Source organism: Sorex fumeus, unplaced genomic scaffold (assembly GCF_029834395.1).
Source record: "Sorex fumeus unplaced genomic scaffold, SorFum_2.1 ptg000128l, whole genome shotgun sequence".
Lineage (NCBI taxonomy): Eukaryota > Metazoa > Chordata > Mammalia > Eulipotyphla > Soricidae > Sorex > Sorex fumeus.
The window spans coordinates 14,509,034-14,535,630 of NW_026606185.1; the positions used below are offsets into that span (position 1 = coordinate 14,509,034).

The 26,597-nt window shown below is 47.2% G+C and overlaps 1 protein-coding gene across 1 annotated transcript in view; it reads right to left on the reverse strand.

Moving 5' to 3' along the window:
* Positions 1 to 2,060: 2,060 nt before the first annotated feature.
* APCDD1 (APC down-regulated 1) overlaps positions 2,061 to 26,597 on the reverse strand; it is a 36,479-nt gene continuing 11,942 nt past the window's right edge. The window contains exons 2-5 of the mRNA XM_056137941.1: positions 24,230 to 24,413; positions 20,583 to 21,114; positions 5,245 to 5,566; positions 2,061 to 4,146 (exon numbers count right to left, since the gene is read on the reverse strand). Of these exons, the coding sequence (XP_055993916.1) occupies positions 3,698 to 4,146; positions 5,245 to 5,566; positions 20,583 to 21,114; positions 24,230 to 24,413 (1,487 nt within the window). The 3' untranslated portion in view covers positions 2,061 to 3,697. The remainder of the gene's footprint in view (positions 4,147 to 5,244; positions 5,567 to 20,582; positions 21,115 to 24,229; positions 24,414 to 26,597) is intronic.

Here is a 26,597-nt window from a genome sequence, read left to right on the forward strand (position 1 = left end):
TGAGATACTCTTGGTAACTTGCTGGGCTCTCCGAGAGGGGTGGAGAAATCAAACCCTGGTCGGCCAAGCTGGCCACATGCAAGGCAAATGCCCTACCACTGTGCTATCGCTCTAGCCATCAGAAAGTGATAGGACAAGAATTTCATATCATCCCTAGGATATATATATATATATATATATATATATATATATATATATAGGTAAAGGTAAAGGCCCTCCCGTTGATCGTCGATTTGCTCGAGTGGGCCCAGTAACGTCTCCATTGGAGACTTTGTTGTTACTGTGTTTGGCATATCGAATACTCTCGGTAGCTTGGCCGGCTCTCCGAGAGGGGCGGAGGAATCGAACTCGGGTCGGCCATGTTGGCTGCTTGTAAGACAAACGCCCTACCCGCTGTGCTATCGCTCCAGCCCATATATATATATATATATATATATATATATATATATATATATATATACACATATATAATATACATGCTAATTACTATGTATTTGGGTGATGCATATAGGTGTATGTATGCATATATGTGTACATATATGTATATGGAGTGAGAAAGTACTTTTAAAACACTTGAATCCATACGGTACATGGAGGAAAATGTGGGCAGAACCCTCCATGACATTGAAACGAAAAGCATCTTCAGAGATGAAACACCACTAACCAAGCAAGTGAAAACAAAGATAAATAGGACTAGAAGCTTCTGTACCTCAAAACAATGACCAAGATGCAGAAAGAGCCCATGAAATGGGAAAAATTACTTACTCAACACCCATCTGATAAGGCATTAATATCGAAGATATATAAGGAACTAGTAGAAATTTATCCAAAAAACCCTCCAACCCCATCAAAAATGGGGAAATAAAATGAACAGAAAGTTCCTCAAAGAAGAAATACAAATAGCAAATAGACACATGAAAAAAGTGCTGTACGCTGCTAATCATTAGGGAGATGAAATCAAAGCAACAATGAGATATCATCTCATATCACAGAGACTGGCTCACATCAAAAAGAATAAGAACAACCAGTACTGGCATGGATGTGGGGAGAAAGGGGCTCTCATTCATTTTTTATGGAAATGCCAACTGGGAATATACCCCAGGGGTTCCAAAACACACAGCAGAAACACCGTCTGCACTTGTATGCTCATTGCAGCACTACTGATAGTAGTCAGAATATGGAAACAACATGAGTCCCTGAAAACAGATAACTGGTTAAAGAAACTATGGTACAACTACACCTTGGAATAGTATGCAGCTGTTAGGGAAAATGAAGTTATGAAATTCACTTATAAATGGATGGACATGGAGAGTATCATGCAGATTGAAATGAGTTAGAAGGAGAGGGAGACATAGATTGACTGCATTTGTGGGATATTAAAAAACATAATATGAGCCTAATACACAAGGACAGTAGCAATAAGGACGAGGTGGACTGGTCCACGGTTGGAAGCCTGCCTCAAGTGCTAGAGAGAAGGCCGTTGGGATAGAGAAGGGACCACTATTACAAAGATAGTTGGAAATGATCACTCTGGATAAGAACTGTATGCTGAAAGCAGGTAAAGAAACAAACATACCTCTCAGTATCGTATTGTAAATAATGTCCAAACGGAGAGAGAGAGATGGAAAGTGCCTGATATAGAGAGAGGCTGGGGAGGAAAACTGAGGACACTGGTGGTGGGAAATATACATTGGTGGAGGGTGGGTGTTGGAACATTGTATGACCAAAACACAATCATGCAGAGCCTTGTAACTGTGTATTTCATGGTAATTAAAAAAAAAAAAGGTGCGGGGCTGGAGCTATAGTACAGTGGGTAGGGCATTTGCCTTGCACGTGGCTGGCCTGGGTTTGATCCCCAGTATCCCATATGGTCCCCCAAGCACCGCCAGGAGTAATTCCTGAGTGCAGAGCCAGGAGTAACCCCTGAGCATCATTGAGTGTGACCCAAAAAGGAAAAAAAAATTGTAACTACATTACTATAGGTGAGTGGCTGTGAATTAAGTGGCTATAAATCTATCTCTTTCTTGGGAAATCATCAAGGTATTCTTTAGTAGTGAACATAGTTTTCCATATAATTTTATTATATCCTTTAAAGACAAAATTAGTATTAAATAGATCCACAGGTAAAATGTACTTTTGTTTGGGAGTATTTTGACATCTTTGTTTATTAAACTTGGCAGACATTAAGTTAGTATTTCCATTTGAATAAACCCCCTCAGTATGCACCACAACTTACAATATAATCTAAAGATAAAGCACTCTGGTATTCCATGCCATCCTTATAACTTAACACCACTCTGAATGCTGCAAGCATTTCATAAAGTGAATTCTTCAATACAGCTCTGACTTTTGACCTTGATCATGGTTTCCATGTTTGCTATGGGGTACATCCGGGCATTTGGTTACCCTTGTGTCCTTTTCTTAGTGTCCACTAGCAACAATGACACTTGGTGTTTGGCATTGTTGCATTATTATACAATACTGGACATGACCCCCTTGGCATGACTCAGGGATGTAACCCATGAGCCCTAGAAAAGTCTGTGTGGAAAAAGCTCAAAGACCATGTAAGATGCCCCTGAGATGCACTGCATAACAGAGCCAAGGCCACAGCAGGACAAAAGCCACGTCAAACTGGCAGGTCTTGGGAGAGGGGCTTGGCACAGTGCCTGGGGTTCACACAGGCTAAAGGTGTCACAAAGCACCCAGCTCTGCTGCTTGCACTGTGTGGACAGTCTAGTGCTTACACACTAAATGTGGTCTTTCTTCATCTTTGGAGAGAGAAATACCAGCATGAAGCTGTCTGCTAGCCCTGATACCACATAAGCCACGACAAGTACCCTCTGAAAAGGAACTTGTGAAATGAACAGGCACTTTATCATTCATTCACATTGAACTTGCTGTCACCATTCTGTGCAATTCTGTCTCTATCTGCTTGACCATAGGTCCACTGGGTAGGTAAGCAAAATGCTCCTGTATTCCCCAATCATCCCAAACCAGAATATGACAAATATTTCCTTTGCCACCAAATTAAAATCACCATAGTTTAAATTTCTTTGACGTTTCAATTACAGACACTTTTCTACAACATTCCCCAATCTGCATTTTCTCCTTGTTGGCAGGAAGGCTGTCAGGTGATGAGAGGGAGCTTTGTGTTTTTCCTTATGTACAATATCTACACTTGACTCTCTTCCTTATTAGTGAAAGGCAGCTGGATGGCATGTCCAAATCCACTTGGCACTGGAATCCAAGAAAATCTAAGAGAGTAAAACAGTTTCCGAGGAGGGTAGGAGGCATCTGCAGTAAAGTGGCAGGGACAGCAACAGCCTGATTTCTGCTTTTCCAAGTTCAACTCAGAAATACAATAATAAATTTGGGGGAAGAAAGGAAGAGGACACAGCTCTTCCCCCTACTCCCTCCACTCACCACACTAGCCCCAGACCCTCTGCAGCCTTAAAGTGCAATTTACTATCCTAAAGGCGCTCAGGACAGGGATATGACAGGATGGAGTTCAAAGCAGAGACTTCAAAAACAAGCTGTGCAAGACTCGGGCTGGGCAGGGAAAAAGCACTGGAGAAAAGCAGACAGTTTTCGGGCATTCAAGTGCATCAGAAAAATAAGTATCCTTTCTTCCCATGAGGAGAATCTGTCCCTTTTAAGGAGTCCTGATTTGGAAAAATAAACAATGGTATGCAAATTTCTATCTGAAGATGTTCCAGTGCAACAGAGTCAAAATTCCAGCCAGTAGAGCCAGGAGCCGAGGGCCAGTGTCACCCCCGGGGACCCAGCTGCCATCACGGGGCCCCCGCTGGTCTTCAGTGAAGTCGGCTCTGGGTGCAGATGAGGCGCACTGCACCAGGGGCATCTGGTAGGACGTGGCTCTCTTCTCTGGCCTGTCTGGGCTGGAGCCGTCGCTGGGCCTTTGGCCATTGAAGAGCAGGTAGCGGCCCCGGCCATCCTGCTCCATCTTGAAGATCTCGTACTCTGTGTGAGGTAGTTTGATGCCCAGCGCCACACAGCCGTTGGTGTGGGTCACATCCTGCTGGACACCCACCTGCCAGGAGCCCTCGGCGCCACACTCATTGCCATTGAAGACGTTAAGGAGTGAGGCTGTGGCCGCATCCATGGGGGTGACCTTCATGTGATTCACTGTGGAGGAGAGGAGGATGGATCAGAGATGAGGAGGGAGTGATCACACAGGGCCCGCGGGGTGAAGGCTGGGAGGGAACTGTCTCCGAGTGTCCTTCCTTACAAGTAGGGCCAGTGATAAGCCCTGAGCACTGCCAGGTGTGGCCCCCAAATAAACAAAAATCCTGTGTAAAATCCTGCTTCTTACATCTCTCCCTGCAGATTTCATTCAGTGTTTGCCACCCGGCTTCAGGGTGGGGTCCGACCAAGAGCAGCTCTCTTGGCAACATCTGTGCCCAGCCCGCCCCAAGATGCCCTGGGACTCATCGAGGTTGGCTAGAATATGCGAACTAAGTATGTGGAACCAGGGAATGCTGTCCAGAATGGTCGCATGCATGGTCCAGGTAAGTGATTTTCAAAGAAAGTCACAGTCCCTCCCCACAGGTTGAGGTGCTGGAATGATCTGGGTGAGGCAGCAGCTGGCAGTAACCTTAGATAATTCTGAGGGGTATGCTCTGCGTATGTCTGCGTAAGAAGGCAGATTTCAGGGGCTGGGCCTAAGGCAAGTCTCTGCATTTGTCTGTGACAGGCCTGAATTCACTCTACAGAGACGGACAAGCTTCAGAACATTCTAAGACCTGGGAAGTACATGGCTTCCCTGGCTGGGAAGTCTGTGCAATCTCATCCTGGACCCTCCTGACTTGACCAATCATATCACATGACTCTCCCATCTCCAAGCACATGACAATGACTTTTCAAGGGCAGGACGGGGATGGGACCCACCCCACCAGAGACCCGCTAAGCTCAGGTCCAGCTGAGAGGTGGCTGATACTGACTCCTGACTGCCCAGTTGAGAAAGTGCCCTGCAGGCAGCATGGATCAGCGGCCACTGAAGGGCGACATGGACCTGAAGCTTCGTCCCCAGCCATACCTGACACATGCGCAGCCCTGGGGACAGCCCAGCACAGCATGGGGGAGCTCATAGTGGCCCGGAAGGAGGCTGTGGGGAGCCCCCAATCACATGGGAAGGAAAGGGTCCCTCCCCCAGGCTCTGCATGACCCGCTCCCTGCCCCCTCTCCAGCCGGGAAGACTGTGACCCGAGGCAGGAGCTGCCCTACCTTTGAACACAAACTCCGTGCCACCCATGACCTTGGCCGAGTGCACGCCCCGGCTGTAGCGGCCCTTGGCGTAGATGGTGAAGGTGGGGTGCTTGCACACGGGATCCGAGTAGTGGTAGTAGTGGCCTTCCCAGGTGTTGTTGTTGTCGTGGAAGATGAAGTGGCGGGTGAGGAAGAGGACTTCAGGCCGCACCTCACAGCGCTGGCTCACCCACTCTCCATGCAGGCCCACAGTCAGGTCAGCCTTGGGAGGCAGCAGTGGTGGGTGGTGCTCGTCTGAACGGTGGATGATGCGGCATGCGATACAGGTGTGGTCATGGTTCTAGAGTCAAGAAACAAACGTACTGAGAGCTGTGGCTGGGTACCAGGAGAGCTGGTGCTTCCCAGCAGGCCTGGCCAGGCCCACCCAGAGCCAGGCTCATAGTCCAGCAGAGGCGGGAGAGATCTACAGGACACACCTATCTGAATGGTGGCGGGAGACGGTGCTCAGAGCTGACTCCTGGCTCTGCACTCAGGAATCACTCCTGGCACTGCTGGGGGACCATACGGGATGCTGGGGATCAAACTCTGGTTGGCGGCGTGCAAGGCAAGTGCCCTCCCCACTGTACTATCACTCAGACCCCACAGGGGCTCTTCTAAATTCCTATTATGTGTTCAGATCACATGTGAAAGACACTTAATGATTAAAAAAAAAGCTGCATCTTACTTATGTTAGAAGGTGAGAAGCAAATAATCACAGACGGGGCCGGAGAAATGTGGTGCTGTAGGAAGAGTGGGGCAGACAGCCATGGAGATGCTGGCCTTGCATGTGGCTGACCTCAGTGTGATCACTGGAGCCACATGATCCCCGGAGCATCATCTGGTGCAACCCTGTACTGCTGAGGTGACCCAGGTGATACCCGCATGGCAGGGCCTAAGCAGCACCACACCCTCAGGTCCTCGCTGGACCAGCAGGCTGAGAGTCACTAGTGGGGTCCTGGGTCTCCTGAGCACCGTTAAGAAACTCCCCTCTCCCTCAAATTTACAAAAAACTATCAAATGTTGGTGAAGACATGGAAATTCTGGAGTCCCTGTACATTATTGGAGCTCAGGGGTGCAGCGTGTGGGATTCCCACAGTAAGGCACATCTGATCTCAGCAGCATTCTTCATGACAGCCAAAGGATGGAAACACCCAACAGCCATCAGTGGCTTTTCACACCCACAAAGTGAAATCATGGAATCCGATTCAGCTTGGAAAAAGGGGCGAATTCTGACCCACACTACATCATGGATGGCTCTTAGGACATGGTGGCCCCTGCCATATGGGAAAGACTGAAATAAGGCAGTCACAGAGGGCCAGAAATTGCCTGAATGAGCACGAGGGACCTAGGTTCCTCAATTCCTATAGAACAAAGAAGGCTGGAGGCTTCCAGCGGCAAACGAAAGAGGAGGGGAGCAAGCGGTTGCTTGGACACAGGTGTAGCTTGAGATGTTGGGAAATTCCTGTGCATTCCCACCTCCCATCTCCACTTCCAAGTCAGTTTATTGGCCCAAACCAGAGATCCTGAAGTCTCCGGCTGCAATACGCAAAGTCTGCTAATTCTGAAATACTGACAGCTGAGCAGGAGCACACCAAACTAGATGTAAAAGTAACAAGAAGACAGCTAAGCTCAACAAACAAAATCAGTAATGCAGAAGGCTCAACAAGCAGCAAACAGTTCAGCAAATTCTTAGACAAGCACTTACCTCCGTGAAGAGCTGTAATGAGTCTTACATTAAAAAAGTATGAGTTTTTAATATTTATTGATTTTAATATTGGAGCTTTGTTATTTAATCAATTTCAACTCCAGAACTGTATCAACAGTTGCGGCTCTTGTCTACATTAATTTTTTTTAAAAGAAAGTTTTGTGCACGAATGATGCTGAAGGCTACACAGCATGAGAAATGCCAGTAAAAGCTGCACACTTGAAAAAAAGGGAATTTCTACTGTAACAGACAATCTCTATAATCAACTTTAGTTTGAAAAATTATGACACACACAAGAGAAGTAAAGTGCCAGAGTGGGGCCAGTGGAAAACAAAGGCAGAGGCTACACAGAGGCAATGCCTGAGGCTCAGAGAAGTTGGGGCCGACCTCCATCCATGGGGGCGGTGGCTTGGTGAGCTTCAGAGCACCTCATTTGCTTCCTGCTTGACAGTGCTCAGCCACTCCATGCCAGCAAAAGAGGCAGTGCATCCCTCAGAAGCACTCTCACTGGTGAGTCTGTTTCTAGCCCTAGCGGGTCCCAGTTTGTGCAAGAGTGCTCAGAGGCTGTCGGCCGAGGCAATGCTTTGAGGAAAGCCCATCTGGACACAGGTGTGGGCTTCTGTTCTAGGAGCCCCATGTGCCAGCCATGGGGCCTCCTACCCTCTGCTATTGTCCTCCTACAATGGGGTGCTGTATCTTGGACTGCTGACGGAGCCAGGCCCTGCTAGCGGCTAAACACCCATCAGATCTCTGTAATGTCTCAGTTGTTCAGGTGACCCCAGTCCCGAGCTCCCTCCAGGAGGGCCGGGAAAGGTGGAACTCACTGCTCACTAGTCACTCTGGCTAGGCCAGCAAGCTGTTTTTCAAAATCAGATTCCAGCTCTCCAAGGCCTCCTTGTTTGCAGCACTCACTCAAGGTGATGCTGCTGGGGTGAATGTCTGGTGAGCTGCATGGCTGTTGAGGGGCAGAGGAGAAAGCTTTTGGCTCTCTATGAGCTCCTTCGAGGACTCAGCCTTCACTGGACTGCTGAGAGGGGCCTGGAGTTACTGTCGAGTGAGCTGCAGGTACGCTGCCCTTTTTCCTGCTGTTTCAAGACACCTGCTAGCCTTTGACCTCCATGGGAGATGTCCTGCCACCCTTGGTCTTCCCTGAACTGCTGTCAGCAGCTTCATTTCACAAGAAAATGAAGAGGAAAGAGCCTACCTGCCTGAACCCCAGTTAGAACCATGCTTCACTGTACAGAAAGATGCTTCCAACTCAGAGAGGTCTGAGGGCCCTGGGCTGGCACCAAGCTTCTAACAGTTGACTGGGCTTAACACCTTGGCGAAGCATGAATCTGTTTAATACCCTCATGTATAAAATGGGGATTGTAATGCATTTTCTACATAACTGCTACAAGAAATGAGCGCTGGGATAAGGTGGCTCTGACCTTTAAGTTGAAGTCACTGAAACCACTGTAAGCAGGTTTCTCAGAGGGACGGGAAGGGGGAGAGAAGTGCAGGGTAGGAAGGAGCCGAATGAGTAGGAAGATAAGGTGAAGAGCAAGTCTTAGCCTCTGGGTATCACCATCTTTCAATTCCATGTTAGGGTAAACACACATTCAGTTCAAGGAGATCATCACTTTCAGTCCTACTCATGTTTCCTTGGGGATCTATGAGCTGAAGTTTCCAAACATATTATGCAACAATTGTTCTGACACTCAAAGTCAGATCATGAAGGCAGCATGATTTCACCCCACACTGTTATCCTGTCCCCCAGAAGCACCCTGAGAGCTGCCAGCAAATGTGGTCATGAGCAGCACCTTTACCAAGCCAAGACTGACTGTCTTCTCTTCCCTGCCTCTGAGTGAAATGAGCCCTGCCCAAGAGCAGACTCAAATCTTTGGATTCAAGGACAGAACAGACAGGATTCTGGCCAGTGCCTTTTGGCAAGAACACCGCAAAGCACAGGAGATGCCATCTGTTTTAGAAAGGACACAGCACCCTGGACCATGAGAGGAGCAGGAAGCAGAAGCACCCTATACAGTTCATCAGCTTATGGACTAGCCTGGGCTCTGCCAGGGTTCAGTCAGTGCCTGGAACTTCCAAACCCAGCTCCATCTCCCTTTCTCCCATCTTCTCTACCTGGTCTTCTATTTGTGGTTTTAAAGTCAACAGTGTGACCAGTCCAATACTGGCCCTTCCTGGACAATGAGAGTCTCAATCCTCACACAGTTGGATGCTGGTATCGAAGAGGAAATTAGATGGGGAAGCGGTGGGTCTGGTTTCTAAGAGCTGCTGCCGGGATACAGCCCAGCTCAGAGAATCTTTGCCCAGATTAGGGGGGAGGCAAGCTTGTCAAGTGATCCAGAAAGGTGCCAGGTCCAGTGTGTAGCATCTGTTGTTCATCCGGGCTATTCACTAAGGAGCCCAGGTCAGGACCCCTAAGTGTTCTAAGAGAACACAGCTGAACCTGATCCTGTGTTTCTCGGTGACAGGAGAACAAGCCTATCAGGCAATGTGAGGGAGAGCACTCACCACCCCTCAGGTCTTTTGAAAATTTGGTGTGTCTGGTGGGGGGGGGGGGCAGTGTGAGGAACCTTGACACTTAAGTGTCAGTCCTACAAATTTATTGAAATAGTTACATATTCTTCCTTGTTGCTTTGTTTTGGGGTCACATTAGCTAGTGCTCAGGGCTTTACTCAATTGCTTTGCGGTCAGGGATCACTCCTGTCATGGTTTGGGGGCCCATATGGAGGAATTAAACCCGGTTTAGCTGTGTGCAAGGTAAGCTCCCTATCCACGGTACTATTTCTCTGGACCCCTAGTAATGTTTTTCCAGAGACATAAAGTTCAACATCTCAACCATTCTTCAGTGTAAAGGTTAAGGGATTACCTATAATCCTCTCATTTTGCAAACACCACCACTTTCTGTTCTAGAACTTTTTCTTCCCCAACTGAGAGGCTGCACCCTTTAATACTGTCTTCCCAGCCCAGGCCCCAAAAGCCACCATTTAGCTTTCTGTCTCAGAACCGAACAACTCTTGGTTCCTCCTACAAGTGGAGCCACAGAGTGAGTGAGTGTGTGTGTGTGTGTGTGTGTGTGTGTGTCTGTGCACACATGCATGGTGGTGGTGGTGGTGGTGTGGGAATGACACACACACTCACACTCATTTCATTCAGCACAATATTTTCAGGGTACTCCCATATTGCAGTGTGCCTGAATTTCCTTCCACTTGAAGGCTGATGAATATTTGATTGTATACATCACGCACAATTTGTTTCGCCATTCATCTGAGCCTGGGCAGTTGGTTTGCACCAACGAATGTGAATAGTTGGCTAATCTGAATAATATGAACTATGAGCATGAAAATACAAATACCTCTTGAAGACTCTGCTTAAAATTTTTTTGGATCTGCACCGAGAAGTAACACTGCTGGCTTATATGGTGAGTTTATTTTTATTTTTAAAACTTTACTAAGAACCCCCATATGGTTTTGCATTTCAGAGGAACTATTTGACATTCTCACCAGCAAGGTAGAAGGTTCTGATACCCTACGATCCACTGAACAACCATAATGGGTGTGATGTGGCATCCCATGAGCTCTGATAGGCATTTCCTTAATACTGAGCCATACTGCAGATTTCACATGCTTATAGTTATTTGCAGATCCACTCTGATGAAAAGTACTACTCAAGTTGTTTGCCCATTTTTAAAAGTAGGCTGTTATGCTTTTTGTTGCCAAGTTGACTATTTTTAAAAGCAACTCTTTGGCCAGCATTAAGAATCCAAAGATGTCATAAGCCAGAGTGGGAGTATTACCTTTCTGTGTGTACTGTCAACAAGTGGGCAGTTTTACCCACATAAAGAGACACCCGGTAGGGCTGGACTGATAGTAGAGCAGGTAAGATGCTTGCCTCACCGGATCCAACCCGGATCCTGTCCCTGACACCACATATGGTGAAACCCATCAGGAGTGATCCCTCTGTAAGCCCCAAACACCCTGAGGTGTGGCCCCCAAACCATAATAATAATAATAATAATAATAATAATAATATAATGAGGCACCTCTTTGTTTTGTAGAAAGATTTAGAATTATTAATAATTTGTACTCTGAAGTTCCACCATCCTTGAATTTAATTCCAATGAAAAGAGCTAGAGGAAACCAGCATCAGAAAGCAAAACTTTAAGCTTGCATACTGATTGGCTCTAAAGTTTCTCTTTTCCAAAGCTGCTGTTGCTTCAGTAGTCTTGCAACATGTGGGATTTCTCAACATGAAGCTAGATTTGTACCCTGAAATATCAATTGCTTTCACCCGCTCCTTTCCATCCACCTGGTTCTCACTAGAGCAGCTGTCCTGTCCCGGGCTCTTCAACTGGGCTTCTTCTACATCACTTCCTGAATCTCAGGGAAGGCTATTTTAAAGCCACCCGTCTATAACAGATGATCTGAAGGTTAAAGCAGAGGGACCAAAATGTGTTTCCTTGTTGCTATTCTTTACACCAGCTATAAAAAACTTTAATCCTGAGGGCGAGGAAAGAGAAAGGATCTCTATATAATTAATCTCTTAAATGAGAGAGAGAGAGAGAGAGAGAGAAAGAGAGAGAGAGAGCCTATTCTAAAAATGCAAAAACTTTATGGGTAAGTAATGCTAGGGGCAAGGCGCAGGACTTTGCCTATGTTGCTTTCTGATTTTCGCTCAATACTCTGATCACACATTAAATGCCATCAGCTAGTACAAGAAAGGCACTGACACTGAAAAAGTTCAAGGACATCGATTTCTTAAGCTGCACAACCTGCCTAGAGGTCACCGTCCATTCTACAGAAGAAGCAATCACAGAACGGAAGTGGGGGGCAGTGAGGCTTCAGTGAGGGACAAGTCCTAAGCAGAACCCACAACATCAACTGGTCGCGGGGTCCTGGGGTAAGGTTCCCCAGAACACGCAGTCTCCTAACACAGACTTGGTCCTAGAGTGTCACCTGTCTGCCAGGGAAAGTGCCATCTCCTCCTGCCAATATCAACTAGAGAGTTGGTTCCTCAACAACACTCGCTGTATCCGCTTGTTTCTAGCATCTTCCCACAGGGGAAGAATTTACTTATGAAGCTCTTGTGGACAGATCGACTGCAGAAGCTATCTAAATAAGACATTCCCTGGGCTAAAAAAACTGTTATTCAAGGAGATGGAGAAATGGAAAATTTCCTTTCCTAGAGTTTTGTTCCATGGGATTAAAAAAAGTTCAATAAATAAATTTTAAAAAAAAACCCTAATGTTTCTTTGGGAAAATCCTGCTATGGCCAAGGACAAATGTTCAAAGCTTCTGCATACAACTGCAACTCAATAGGTATTTGGTCAGCTTTCTAGTCCAGGGAGAGCTACAGGAGTTTTCTACTTTCACTCCAAGTTGCTTCAAGCAAGTCCTAAGTGTCTTACCCTTCCACGGATCCCAGGACATCAGGGCAGAACTGAGATCCATGGGATGGCACTGGACCCCTCTCTGAGATGATGAAGAGAATGACTACCATGTACTCTGGGAACAAAAGATGCCCTGTGTGTGGGCAAGCCTCGAGGGGTGCTTTTTAGATCTGAGATCCTAGGAGTTTCCAAATTCAACTCAAGAGATCATTTCATTTTCAGAAGGAAGTTGGATGAAGCCTTTTCTCCTGTAGCTTCAGAGGCTGCCTGGGAGCTGGATGGAGGCCCTGCGGTCCCTGATTTGTCCCACCAGGCAGGGAGAAGCTAACACACCTGCACACAACATAGGCACCGAGGCTGCTCAGCCAAGTGCTGCTCTCAGGGAAGAGGATTTAGGCTGGCTGCACAGCAAGCCACTCCTCACATCCCTGTCCATGAAGGGATCTGGCCATCAGGAATGATGGCAAAAGGAAGAAAGGGAGTCTGTGGAGTCCTTGGGCATTTGTATTTGAAGAATATTTAAGTGAAGTAAAAATCAAATGAACTCTCTTCTGCATGCTGAAATTAAGAAGTTTCTTGACACTTGAGGGCCAGAGAGATAGTCCAGGGGTTAAGCATTTGCTTTGCATGAAGCCATCCATGGTTCAATTCCCAGTGCTGAAAATAGTTCCCCAAGCTTCACCAGAAGTGATCCCTGAGTAGAGCAGGAGTAAGTCCTGAGCACTGCAGGGTAAGGTACCGCCATCTCCCCTCCAGCAAAAGAGAGAGAGACAGAGAGAGACAGAGAGAGAGTTGTTGAATAACATTGGTTTGTCCTTTCTGCCCCCACAGGGAGCTTAAGTTTATTGAGTTACGCCCATCACAGTGCTCCCAAGTAAGATGCAGAACTCCCAATACTCTGTGTTATCTTTAACCTCTCCTCTGTGCTCTCCTTCTCCGCTCTGTTAATCACTAACTTCCCCAAATCAGACCAGTGATTTGTGAAGTCAAATTCTTCGGAGGACTCTGGATTTGGTATATGTAAGTGAAATACTGCTTTTCTTTTTCATTTATGCCCGTTGCATAGTTTGCTTTAGACCAATGTCCTTTTGTATAGACACAGGAAGACAGTTAATGCTATGCTTTTGTAACTTGGGAGTTAACTGAGTCCGAATCATATTCACTCCTGAGCATCTGTCACATTTACTCAACTTACGCCTCAGCTGCACTGAGTTCCTAGCACCCAAAAGCAGGGTCCCAATAAGACACTTGGTTGATCCCCCGGCAAGCCATAAGTTACTCTGGCATTGAAAAGGGAAAGGCTAAGTGCCATAAAACATATAATAAGAGCACAGTCATGGACAAACTCTGTCATGACCCCAAAAGAAGTATCTGAATAAGGATCCTGCTGGGGTTAGGAAAGAGTAACTTGGCCTGAGAACTATAGTCTGGGAACTATAGCGAGATGCCCCCAGGAGAGCCACTCTTTAAGCTTAAATATCCCTTACTGTGTCCATACAAGTGACTAGAAATATTAAGAAGTAAATTTAAGATGACTGTTTAAGTGGATACTGGCTAAGGAAAGGGGAAAGTAATCACCCTTAGACGGAATTCTTCCCCTGGGCAGATCTCCTAGCAGGATGAGATTTTTTTTTTTTTAGTATCTCCTGAAGGGCTTTATATCTATGCATTGTTTATCATGTTCAGCCACACTATATGTAATTGCTACCCCCAGCCCTTCATGATTTCTCTATAAAGTGGTGAGACTTCAAATAAATGGTGACTGATTACCAAACAGCCCGGTGGCCCCACTCCCTCTGTCAGTGGCGGCTGGTAGGGTGGGGAGGCACTCTTGGCCACTGAACGCACGCGTTGTGCACCCAAAGTCTGAACTCACGGTTAGTGGATCTAAGTGTCTAAGTGTTGGCATTGACACTATTTTCCAGAAATGGATTTTCTTTTGGGGAGCCTGCCAGGCAAAGCTCAGGAGGCTGAGCCTGTCCAGGGATTCTTTACCAAAGGAAGGAAAAAAGGTTCAAAGTGAGGTCAGAGGAGGTGCTGGGGTAACATGGGCTGCCCGGGCATTGCCCAGGGCCTCCAAAGCTGCACCCACTGAGGCTTGGGGGACCATGCGGTGACAGGGGTTGAATCAAAGTATGAGCCTTAGCCCTTGGGCTCTTATCTCCAGCCCTAAAAATAGATTTTCTACGAAACTTTGAATCTGTGCAGTTATTTTACAAAGGTTCTTACTGTCCTAAGAAATATCAGCAAATCATAAGAAAGATAATTACTTTCATTGCACCTGGATGCTGGAGCAATAGCACAGCAGTAGGGCTTTTGCCTTGAGCACGGCCAGCCTGGTCGAGCTAGGTTCAATTCCTCCGCCCCTCTCAGAGAGCCTGGGAAGCTACCAAGAGTATCTCGCCCGCATGGCAAAGCCTGGCAAGCTACCTGTGATGTATTCAATATGCCAAACACAGTAACAACAAGTCTCAAAATGGAGACATTACTGGGCCCACTCAAGCAAAACGATAAGCTTTTTTTCTTTTCAGCCTGAGAGATTTTTATGTGACCCTGGGCATACTACTCTTATCACACAGGTATACAAAACATTTACTGATTAGTAAATCAGAAAGAAACAGATTTTGAAAATAATTTTGCAAACAGATTACCGAGGGAGCCAGGGAGCGAGCATACAGGAGGGCTGGGTATGATTGCTGGCACCACAGGGGTCCCTGAGCACTGCCAGGAGCAACCCCTAAGCACGAAACAAGGAGCTGTACCCCCAGCAGAAGGTAAAATTACAAAATAAGAAGTTACTTAAGAAGCTAGGCTTTGGGCTGGAGGAATAGCACAGTGGGTAGGGTGTTTGTCTTGCACATGGCCAACCCAGATTTGATTCCCAGTATCCCACATGGTCCCCTGAGCACCACCAGAAGTAATTCCTGATTGCAGAGCCAGGAGTAATCCCTGTGCATCGCCAGGTGTGACCCAAAAAAAGCAAAAAAAAAAAAAAAAAAAAAAAAAAAAGCTAAGCTTATGAAGCTCAAAGTTGAGACTTCCAGACTTACCCCCTCCACCTGGTCCATCTGGCCCTCACCCCTGCAGCTGCTCTCCTGTGACACTTGCAGAGAGAATATCCCCACAAGCCCCGAGTTCCTCCTGTTACTCTGGCAATACCCAACTAGGGTCCTCCAGACCTATGTGGAAGGTGGGACCACTGTGAACTCAGTTTCTGCTGCAGGCTCGAACACCAAACCTGCTGCCCAAGACCAAGACTGTCCAGGTCACACATATCAGAAAGCCCTGTGGGTAAATAGTCTTTGTCCCAACCTCTGTCTGGAGAGGCGCGATCTTCAAAGGCAGAAGGATGGGTCCCTGTCTTGAGCCTACACAGAGGCCTGCAGAGAACACGGGGCTCTTTCTTCCAGGCTGATGGGATCTGGACCATGAAACTGCGCTTTGGTGCAGCTCAGCTTCTACGGATGTGCTGGGGTAGGTATTTCGAGACACGAAGTTCGAAGAAAGTTGTCTGGTTTTCAGGCAACTACCTTTTATTTATGACTCTGTGGCTAACTCTGCAGAGGGTTTGGAGAAGGACCAAATCCTCATTGGCTTACAAGTCTGACCCTGAGGCTCTGGCGATCCCAGTGACCCCCTGCCATCACTTACTTCTAATTTTTATTAAAAAAAGAACAAGCCTCATTAGCTTATCCCTCAGCTGCCCAAGAATTCAGGCAGAGGGTCTTGGGTGCCCTGATGTTAGATTCAAAGTGGGCGGAGTATCTTCTTTCAGGACTCTGTTAGGTGGTCCTGATTTTTTTTTTCCAAGTGAAGAGCAGCCAGATTTCGTCCCGAAAGAATCCTCCCAGCACACCTGATTCTCTTCAAACATAACTTATTTGCCAATAAAACTCTGAACCTCAACAGCAAAGCTGCATAAAGCTTAGAAAAACAAGTTGATTTAAAGTTTCTATTTTTACTTGGTGTCTCATTTCCAAAGGGGCTGAGACTAGGGGTTTCAAACTCAATTTAGCATTTAAACTAATTTTCAGCCAGGTCTCTGCGGACCTGCAATTAGTGGAGGCCAAGTTCAAAGGAGGGGCCTGGGCTTGTGGCCTCCAGGATGTGCTCCCGGTCCAGGGCCCTGCCGGCAGCACAGGCTGAGAGCACCTGGGCCTTTGCGTTTGAAGTGTCCACAAAGGCTCCTGAAGCCAAGTTCATTTATTCCTTCTCCGAACTGTCCAGGGGAAGGATCTAAATACTTCCTGATGACTTGGCTGCACACTGTGGGTGCAGACGTACATGCCAGGGACAACAAGAGAAGAAGGGACCCTTTCAGCTCTCTGCGCCGCCCCGACCCCAGGGCCAGTCTTCGAAGGAAGTCCCCACCGCCAGGCAGCCGGCTGGTCAGGGCCTGGACCTCAGCCTGGGGGCGGTCACCGCCCCTCCCACCAGAGACTCTGAGTTTTGCTCTTTGCACCTGATTTTACTCTGAACAGGGATGGTGTGGAGGTGACGACGGACAGCACGATACACAGTGACACTTTTCTGTCCAATTGTCCTGCTTCTCAGAGGTCATCACTGCTGGGTTTCTCTTGGGCCCTTCTGGAAAGATCAAGTCCATGTAAACTTGTCATCTCTCACAAGCCTTACAGAATGTTATCTGATGACTCAAACTTGTAGTACCTTTTCTTTTCTTTGTTCTTTTCTTCTACTAACATATGCCATGCACAGTATCTCAAGTCCGAAGCTTCTTTTCTTTCTTTATTGGGGGGCTGAGGGGTGAGGGGTGGGACTATTGCTGGCTCTGTGCTCCGGACTGGCCTCTGGTGGTGCTTAGGGAACCAGATGCAGGGTAGGGGGCTGAACTGGGTCAGCTGCACGCAAGGTCTTCTGCCATTCTAGCCCTCTGGAGATCTTTGAAGTCTTAATATTTCTTAAGTCACAGAGTGGTTTAAAGAGGGTACGTCTTAGGGTTGGGGGGGGACCCTTCCTGCACTGCCTATGCAAGGCATGGGGAGAGAATGGGAGGAAACAGTTTATAGGTGGGCATCATATCAAACACTTAGCTTCCTTATTCTTGTTCTCAGTTCTTTCCAGAGGTCCCTACTCCAGGGTAGAACCCCTTCCAGGCACCAGATAACATTCTGCACATTAACCCACATTTTACCACTTGACAGAAAAGAAAATATTAAGGTTCCAGAAGGTCAATAAACAGTCCCAATACCCCAGTGCAGATGCACGCAGAAGAGCCAAACCCTAGTGTCTTCTCCCGTTTCCCAAATCCCCACTCTGGCCCATTTCCCTAGACCATGGGTGTGTATATATGAGTGTGTGTGTGTGTGTGTGTGTGTGTGTGTGTGTGTGTGTGAGAGAGAGAGAGAGAGAGAGAGAGAGAGGAACCTTTTCCACTTTCTTATTTATAAAAATTCTAAGACGGCCACTGTCATCCCTAATTCCCATGCTAATGTTTAATAATTCACTTGTAAGAACGTTTTCTCCGGGGAACCACGAGCATGTAGGTGCAGACTGCCCTCCCAACAGAAAGCCACTGTTCAGCGAGGGCCACAGAGCTGCATGAGAGAAGTAAGGCCAAGAGGAGCAGAGAATCCTATGAACGGGCAGGGCCGAGGAACACTGACCTCACCTCCAAGAACTCCTGCTGAGGAGAGCTGCCAGCACACAGCCCGGCAGCAAGTCCAGGAGTGAAGAGAGTGGGAAGAATAAAGCAGTGAGGACCCCTCCTTGGTCCTGAAAGAGTTGAAGGGGATGGGAGGGTCCCGGTGAGCACCTGCAGTTGACCAAGCCAAATCTGAGCCGGATGTGAGGCAGGTGTGAGTGAGTGGCCACAGCGGGGTGAGGTCTGGAGTAGGGTCTGCCCATGGCCTTTTCTCCCCCTTTGTCCTTCTCCTCGGGCTCTGCCACTCTGTCCTGCCTCCCCTGGACACTGACTCTGTTGTTCGGCTCCCTTGGCTGTGTGTCCAGATGAAAGGACTCTGCTTGCTTAGCAGATTTCCTGAGAGTCTCAGGGTGAGAGAGAGGTTGGTGCTCTCGGCACGCAGGAGATTTCTGGCTAATCTGCGGACTGCTCTTGTCCTCCTCAGCCCCACCCACCCTTCTCCACAGCCCTGTACATACTTACCTCCCATCACCAGAGAGAATTTAAAAGTTGGCTGGACTTGTGCACTGGGGAAGCCAAATGGATGGACCACCGCTCTCCCTCATGGCAGGGCATAGAAGGGGTCTTGCTGTAGCACCTGAAGCTGGCAGGCTCAGCCGAGGGCCCCACTTCTGATCAGTTTCCCCTAGACAAGCTTGCCCATAAACTGGACTGCTTCTCTCCTGGGGCTCAGGCCAGGCCATGTGGAAAGGGTGGCCCGAGCAGATGCCTGGGGTGGACATGGGCAGCAGGCCTCTCACCTCTCCCCGCCCTGACACACCTGTCCTCCTCCTCAAGACAGAAAGAACACAGTGGACCTGACTTCTGTTCAGCCATGGACCTCCCTCTCGGGGCCGGTAGAGTCCAGCTGGCGAGCAGCCCAAGGCTGCAGCCCAGAGAACGCTGGGTCTATGCCCGCAGCCAAGCTGTACCTCACAAGAGCAGCTGGCGGGCTCCGGGACGCCGCCTGCCTCCAACACAGCACAGCCAGAAAAAAGCGGCCTCAGCCAAGGCGATTCCCCACCATCACAACCGAGGTGACTTCCATGACATTGACTCCCAACAGCACAGACAGGGAAACAGAGAGCTAACAGTGCCTCCAGCAGGTCCTGGTCACGGAAGAACAGAAAGGACAAGGAAGAAAAGGGGTCTCAAGTACACACACCCTGGCAAGCCATCCGGAGAGGGTTCCCCACTGACCGCCCCCCCCCCCACAGCTGAGCTTCTGCGCAGTGGGAAGAATCCTGTTACATGCAGACAGACACAGACTCTGAGCCTGTGGGAAGGAAACGCCTTGCTAATTCCACATATAATTGCTGGACTATCATGCAAGGAAAGAACACTAAAGTTTTAATTGTTTCCTGCCCCTTCTGTCCTTTCTGATCACAGTGATGCCGTGGGGTGCGTCATCAAAGGAAGAGGAGGTGGATTCTGGAGAAAGATCCAGCGTGAAAACTGACCAACGGGGTGGGTTCGGGTAGGAGACTGAAACTCTCACATCTGAGTAGCTTCTGCCTCCCAGGGAGACTTTTAACAGGGTGACAGCAATGTGGCAGCTCCCCCTTGTGGACTCACCTCAGAGAAAGCCCAAAATCAGGGTAAGGAGTCAATCCCACATGTGTGGGATATATCAGGCTTTCTCCCTTACCTATGATGATGTCATATCTACCTATGATGATACCTAAACTTTAGTTTAGGGCAGGAGCGACAGGACCATGGGTATGGTGCTTGCCTTGCATGTGGCCAGTCCGGAATTGATCCCAGGCATCACTTTTGATCTTCTAAGTCCTGTCAGGAGTGATCCCTGAATACAGTCAGGTGAGGTCCTCCCCCCCCGCCCCACCCAATAAAAAAGTAATATAATTCTTTAAAGCCCAATTTAAGGGGTGGAGTGATAGGACAGTGGGTTGGGTGTTTGCCTTGCATTCAGTCGACCCAGGCATCCCATATGGTCCCCTGAGCACTACCAGGAGTAATTCCTGAGAATAGAGTCAGGAGTAAGCCCTGAGTATTGGCAGGTATGGTCCACAAACAAACAACAAAAAGCAAACGTTGCTTAATTTCTAAACTCTGCACAGTAAGAGATGAATAGGCACAGCTCATAGCACAACAGAAGAGCTGTAGCCATTGACTGCCAGGAAGGGCATGTGTATATGGTCTCTCAGAATCTCTTACTATAGGGAATATATCTGCAGCCTGTGCTGGCCCTCTGTCACTGAGGCGAGGTGTGTGGATGTGCTGGAGCCCCTTCATGCTTCTCTGCCTGCTGCCGTCCTGGGTCTGAGCCGAGGGCACTGGAGGCTCTGCTGTCCCTTCACGCCTCCCACTCCCAATCACAGGAAGGACTTCCTGCAACGAGCCAAGTCGACTCCAGGACAACAGTCTCTGAGCAAACCACCAGCCTCACAGCAAGAAATAGCGGCCGCGTCTTAGAGAGCAAGTCGGTGGCCAACTCAGGTGTTGGGACTTGGGGTTTGTATCTGTGCTCACATGGCCACCCCCTCTGCAGCAGCAGACCCTCCCTTTCCCAAGTGCCCTTGAGCACAGAAGTCACCAGCTTTGTGACTTGGGCTTACCTTGGCATTCTGCAGTGGGGGCTGGTAGCTGGACGGCCGGTAGAACATCCTCTGGGCGGCGTCTGTGTGAATGTCGCCCAGGAAGAGTTCCTCCACCAGGCGGTCTAGGTCATGCTGCAGGTACTGTTTTTCCACGCGTATGAGCTGCAGTTCATGCATGGCGAAGTTCACCGCCTTGGTGCACTCACAGCCATTCTCCTCCCGCCACAGGTCGTAGGGCACGTCCTGGGCCCAGGCCCCTCCCGCGGGGACAAACCCGGGGCAGGTCCGGTTCACCAGCTGGCTGAGCCGCTCAGCTACTGCCTCCGTGTGGCAGATGACCTGAACATTGTGTAGCTGGTAATCGGCCTCGGTGCCCCCGCGGATGATCCAGGAAGCCTGGCGCAGGCGGATCTTGCCCCGGATGATGAGCGTATAGGTAGGGCTTGTACACCGGTTGCCCCCATAGTAGAACTGGTAGGCCTTGAAGGTATTGTTAGGGTAGAATCTGTATGACCTTGTGATGAACTCTGGGCCTGACCTGACTTCACAGCTGAAGAAGAAAAGAGGTTTTGATTAAGCCCACATGCTGGAGGAAGAGCTTCAAGATAGAGTTAAGAAATAACAGTGATCCCGGCCAAGGCTCACTCCAAGGCAGACACAATCCAGTCCTTTACATGTACCAGTTCAGTGAGCAGAGTTTTCATGTCATCTACATTTTACAGAGGAAGAAATCAAGGCCCACGAGGCTAGAAAGCGTACCCACATCTCACAATCAACAGCGCTCAAGCAGAAGGCTGAATCTAGGGAGACGGTGGTAGAATGTATTCCCTGATGAGAAGTCTATCATTTTTCCCTGTGAACAAGCCAGGAGAGCAGAGAAGGACAGGCCCCCATCTGTTCTTTCTGGGTGGCTGCAGGAAGGAGAACTCAGGACTTGTCTATAAACTAAGCACCCTGAGTCCGGGTTGGGAATGGCTGTTTTCCCGAATACTTTTGATTTATAAACCGCAAGCAACTGGGGTCAAAGGTCCCTCCATCCTGATATGGAATCATTTCAGGAGAACACCAGGTAGAGGTAATCAGAACCTCACCATGCCATCCAATCAAAATGCATTTTCCCTCTATGAGGAAAATTAAGAGAAAGAAAGGATGTGTAACATAAATAGGGTCCCTACTGTTTGTACTTTTGGCAAGATGTTGTGTGTGTGTGTGTGTGTGTGTGTGTGTGTGTGCATGTTTTCAGTGGTCTTATTTAAACACTAGATTCCTAGGCTAGAAATGCATGTACCAGGTCTACGAAACACAAATGGCTTGATAACTTTCAGCTCACAATCATCCTCAAGGTGCTTTTCACCAATTCACATATATGCAGTACATCTCACTCCAGGACAAAATCGGACTTTTCTCCAAGGCAGTGCCCGAGAACTCATCCATTGCTAACTTTTTGTTGGATCCTAGTTAGATACAATATGATTTTCTTCTCAACAATGTAAGCCTTTTTTTGGGGGGTCACACCCGGCGATGCACAGGGGTTACTCTTGGCTCTGCACTCAGGAATGACTCCTGGCGATGCTCGGGGGACCATATGGGATGCTGGAAATCGAACCCGGATTGGCCACGTCCAAGGCAAATGCCCGACCCGCTGTGCTATCACTCCAACCCCCAATTTAAGCCTTTTAATTCATAACACACATAATATACATGTCATGCATGTCAAAGACACTACCAAAATATATGTCTAATATATAGTAATTCTATATATAGAATATATTAATTTGATATTCTTCAGTCAAGTAGGGGAGTTGACATCCCAAAGATCATTGGCTGTCAAGATTGCTTAACAGTTCAACCTTTTAGTTAACAAACGAACAAATCAGTGCTATTTCAAAGTGAGTACCATTTACTCAGTAAAGTCTGTAAATTGATGTCAAAGAACAAACTATAGACATTAAGCCACTTTGAGTTTACTGTGAAAAAGGAGAGGAAATCTGATTCTCCATTTGCTTCTCCTGAATCCGTCCTGGAAATCAGGAGAAATGTCATTCTTTGAGGTTTAGAGGTCACTTCTTTGTGAGACATTATTGATGTACTAAGATCTGTGATTCAGCACATCTCAAATCCAGTCACCTCTCCTGCCCTGGCTACCACCCTCACCTAAACCTGTCATTTCAAGCCACAACTGCTACAACAGTCTTTGAACTGGGCACCGCTTTTCCTACCGTCCATAGTCACATGGAAGCCAGTGTCCTTTCTATTCTGTTCACTGCTCTATACACAAAATCTAGACTAGTATCTGGTGCATTTGGGCAAGGGTTTGTGCACTCAAGAAATATTTGTTGAATGAGATGATACATTATTTCAAAGAATGTGGAATTCAATTTGCCCAATATTTATCATGTGGTTATTTTGAAAATCCCATTTCTAAAAGAAAAGCACCCTCTGGGGAGCCAGAGCAATAATATAGTGGGTAGGGCTTTTGCCTTGCACACAGCCGACTCGGGTTTAATCCCCAGCATCCCATATGGTCCCCCAAACACTGCCAGGACTAATTCCTGAGTGCAGAGCCAGGAGTAACCCCAGAGCATCGCTGGGTGTGACCCAAAAAGAAAAAAAAAGCACCCTCTGGGTCTTTATCCTCTTTTAAAATTCCTTTGTTCTCTTCTTTGTATTCATGTGATCTCTCCCCAAGGTGCCTGGAGGCTGCATTGGAGAAGTCATCAGATCCCAGGGTTAGTCTTTATATTTCTCCACTATTTAACAGTAGAAATACAAATGTAGGTCTGCCTCTAGGCTATTTTTAAAAACTCTATTAGAAGATAAGCTAGAGCTCAGAGCTCAAACTAGGAAACATCTCAGCACCACAGCCTGGAAAGGAATCCAAGAATGATGCCCTGGGTAGTAGAGGTAGCATGACCGCCTTTTAACTTACTCTTAGAACCCCGAAGCTATATTAAATTACCAGAATATTTAGAGCATCAGACGCTGGCAAGTCCTGTTTCAGGGTTGGTGAAACACAGATTCCTGATTTCACTTGCTAATGGTTTCTTTTTATACAGGAATGGTCCTACAGAGTTTAGTAAACAAGGACCCATTCACTCACACCTTGTGGTACAATATCAGCTCTGCTTTAGCTAAGATTTTTACAGCACTTAGCTTGAGTTTCTTTACCAGCCAGAGTCCCAAAGAGTTGCTTAGCTCTTAATTAGAATTTAGACAACATCTAAGTTTATAGAATACAGTCCTCCTTCGAGATCCAGGAACTGATTCCAGAGCCCCCACTGATACCTAACACCCAGGATGCTAAGTCCCTTATATAAAATGGTATAGTATTTGCATGTAACCTACACAGATCCTCCCTTATAGTTTATATTAACTGTAGATTGTTTGCAATACCCAATAAAATGTAGATGCTGGGTTTATAGCTGTTACAGTATATTATTTGGAGATTAATGACAAGAAAATTCTGTGTATGCTCAGTGCCTATGCAAATATCACAGGTCCAGCTACACAGTATGGCTTTTTCATCCCACCAATGACAGATGGGTTTATCCACAGCTGACTGAGACAGAGCAACAATTGTATACAGTCTCTATGCATCTAAGAAACCCAAAGAAATGACCTCAATAGAGTGCTTTTGGTCCCATCCCAGGCCCTGATCCTCTTACCCGGTAGACACCCAGTGGCCCTCGATTGCAGGTGGCATCTGCACAGTGATCCTTGCACCATTGTGGAGATGTTTGAGCATGTGGTGACACTGTGATTCCTTGAAAGCCCTCCAGGCACTTTTCTCTAAGGACCTCGGATGAGATCTGCTGTCTGGATGAAGGAGGGCAGAACCCTCTCCCAGCCCTGGAAAAGAAAAGTGGAAGTAAGCTGCAAAGAGAGCTGGCTGCCGGTGTCCATCAGGTAAAAGAGCCATCGCTGTGGCAGGGAAATGAGAACAGGAGACAGACTCTGCTCCTCCAGGCGTTTGCAACTCTCTGCTGTCACCTTCCGAAGTGGGAAAGAGTCCTGGGAGACAGATCACTGCCCAGCTGAGAACATGTTGGTCCATGGAGATAACAAACATGACTAGCCTGAGATCACTCAGCCAATTCGTGGGAAAGTCTGGGCCAACACCAAGCATCTAGGAAACAACAAATAAGACTGTACTTCTACACAGGCGGTTGTTGAAGTATGGGGGGGGGGGAATGAAACATAAGTTAAAAAGAGAGAAATGGACATGTTCTAGAATCACCAAAAATCTGGAGCTGGGGGCTGAAGGCAGAGGAGGGAGGGGTCATCAGGAAGGTGGACACGTTCAGTGATATATGTAGGGAGGAAAGGAAAAACGGGAGACACTAGCCTCAGTGATGGGGTGAAGATGGGTGGGGAAGGGCCCAGGGGACAGTTCCCAGAATTGCTGCAAATGATCTACCTCCTGATGTGGTTCCTATCTGTTCACACTAGGTCATGCATTTTATTCCCTCACTCTCCAAATGGATGCTCTCAACATAGTTGCTGAGTTGCAAATCAGATACCTTCTCCACTATGAGGGAAGGTTGTGATTTTCCCCCTAGCAAAACCTCACTCTCACAAAGTTCGTAATGAACTGAACAGACACAAAGTTAATGATTAAGAACACCACAAGATCACACTTTATTTTCCCCATGAAATCAAAAAGAATAAAGGAAGATTAGGACTAAATTTGGCTTCAGTGTACATTTACATTGACTAAAATTTACACATGCAAAACTGCCATCTGTCATGTATTCAGAATAAAGAAAACATATGGAGTTATCATCAAAAAGCCTTGTCCATTGAGATTCACTTTTGAAATAATGAACAAATTGGTAGGTCTGGGGCTGGAGAGATAATGGAAGGGTTAAGGAGCTTCCCTTGCACACTGCCAACTTTACTTTAATTCACAGCATCATATATGGTCCCATGAGCTCTGCCAGGAGTGATCCCTGAGCACAGAGCCAAGAGTAAATCCTGAACACGGCTTGGCATGACCAAAAAACCCAAAAATACAAACAGGCAAGTCTTTATTATGGAATGCCTATGTTTGGGGTAAAAATGAAACAAGCTAGACACATGTACAAAAATGAGGGAAAAACACAAAAAAAATACACAAATTTAAATGTATCTGTGAGAATTGTGCCTATGAGGAAGCAATCACTGTCAGTGCCCTTCCGTTGTTCATGGATTTGCTTGAGCAGGCCCAGTAACGTCTCCATTGTGAGACTTGTTACTGTGTTTGGTATATCGAATATGTTACCGGTAGCTTGCCAGGCTTTGCCATGCGGGCGAGATACTCTCAGTAGCTTGCCAGACTCTCCAGAGATGCAGAGTAATTGAACCTGGGTCGCCCGGGTCGGCTGCATGCAAGGCAAATGCCCTACCTGCTGTGCTATCGCTCCAGCCCGAGGAAGCAATACATGTACATAAATAAACATATACACAAAGTCATTATTCATATATGTATTTTAGTGAGCATCCAAATAACTTCAGAGACAATCATGTCTCAAGGCTTATAAGGCTTCTTAAAATGAAAAGTTAGGATTGTAATATAGTCACTTATAGCAACATCATAAAAATGACTGGAGGAATCCATAGTCTTTCTAAAATTGTAAGCATTCTAAAATTTGTAAACTATTCCTACATTGGCCATGACGCTGAGGAATGAATTAATCTTTCATTAATCCCTTCAGTGTTGAGATTTCCACATGGGAATTCCTGGAGTTTTCCTTTGAGCAGAATGTTGGCCTTGGGAGAAAGGGACAGGTTTGGACTGTTCAAGTAGATCTTCAAGAAAGTGAAGGGCAATGAGAAAAAGGCTTCTATTGGTATAATTCAACTAAAAGAGATTTGTGGAAAAGATTCTAAAACAAGATTAATACCTTGTTCCAATTAAATGCAACCTCATCATCAATTCCTTTAGCTAAATCAAGGGGGTCAGACCTGCTTAAGCCCCTAAGTGAAGGCAATAATACAAATCAGAAATCTATGCCCAGTGGTGTGAAGACTAATGCTTCTGGCTATTGAGAAGAC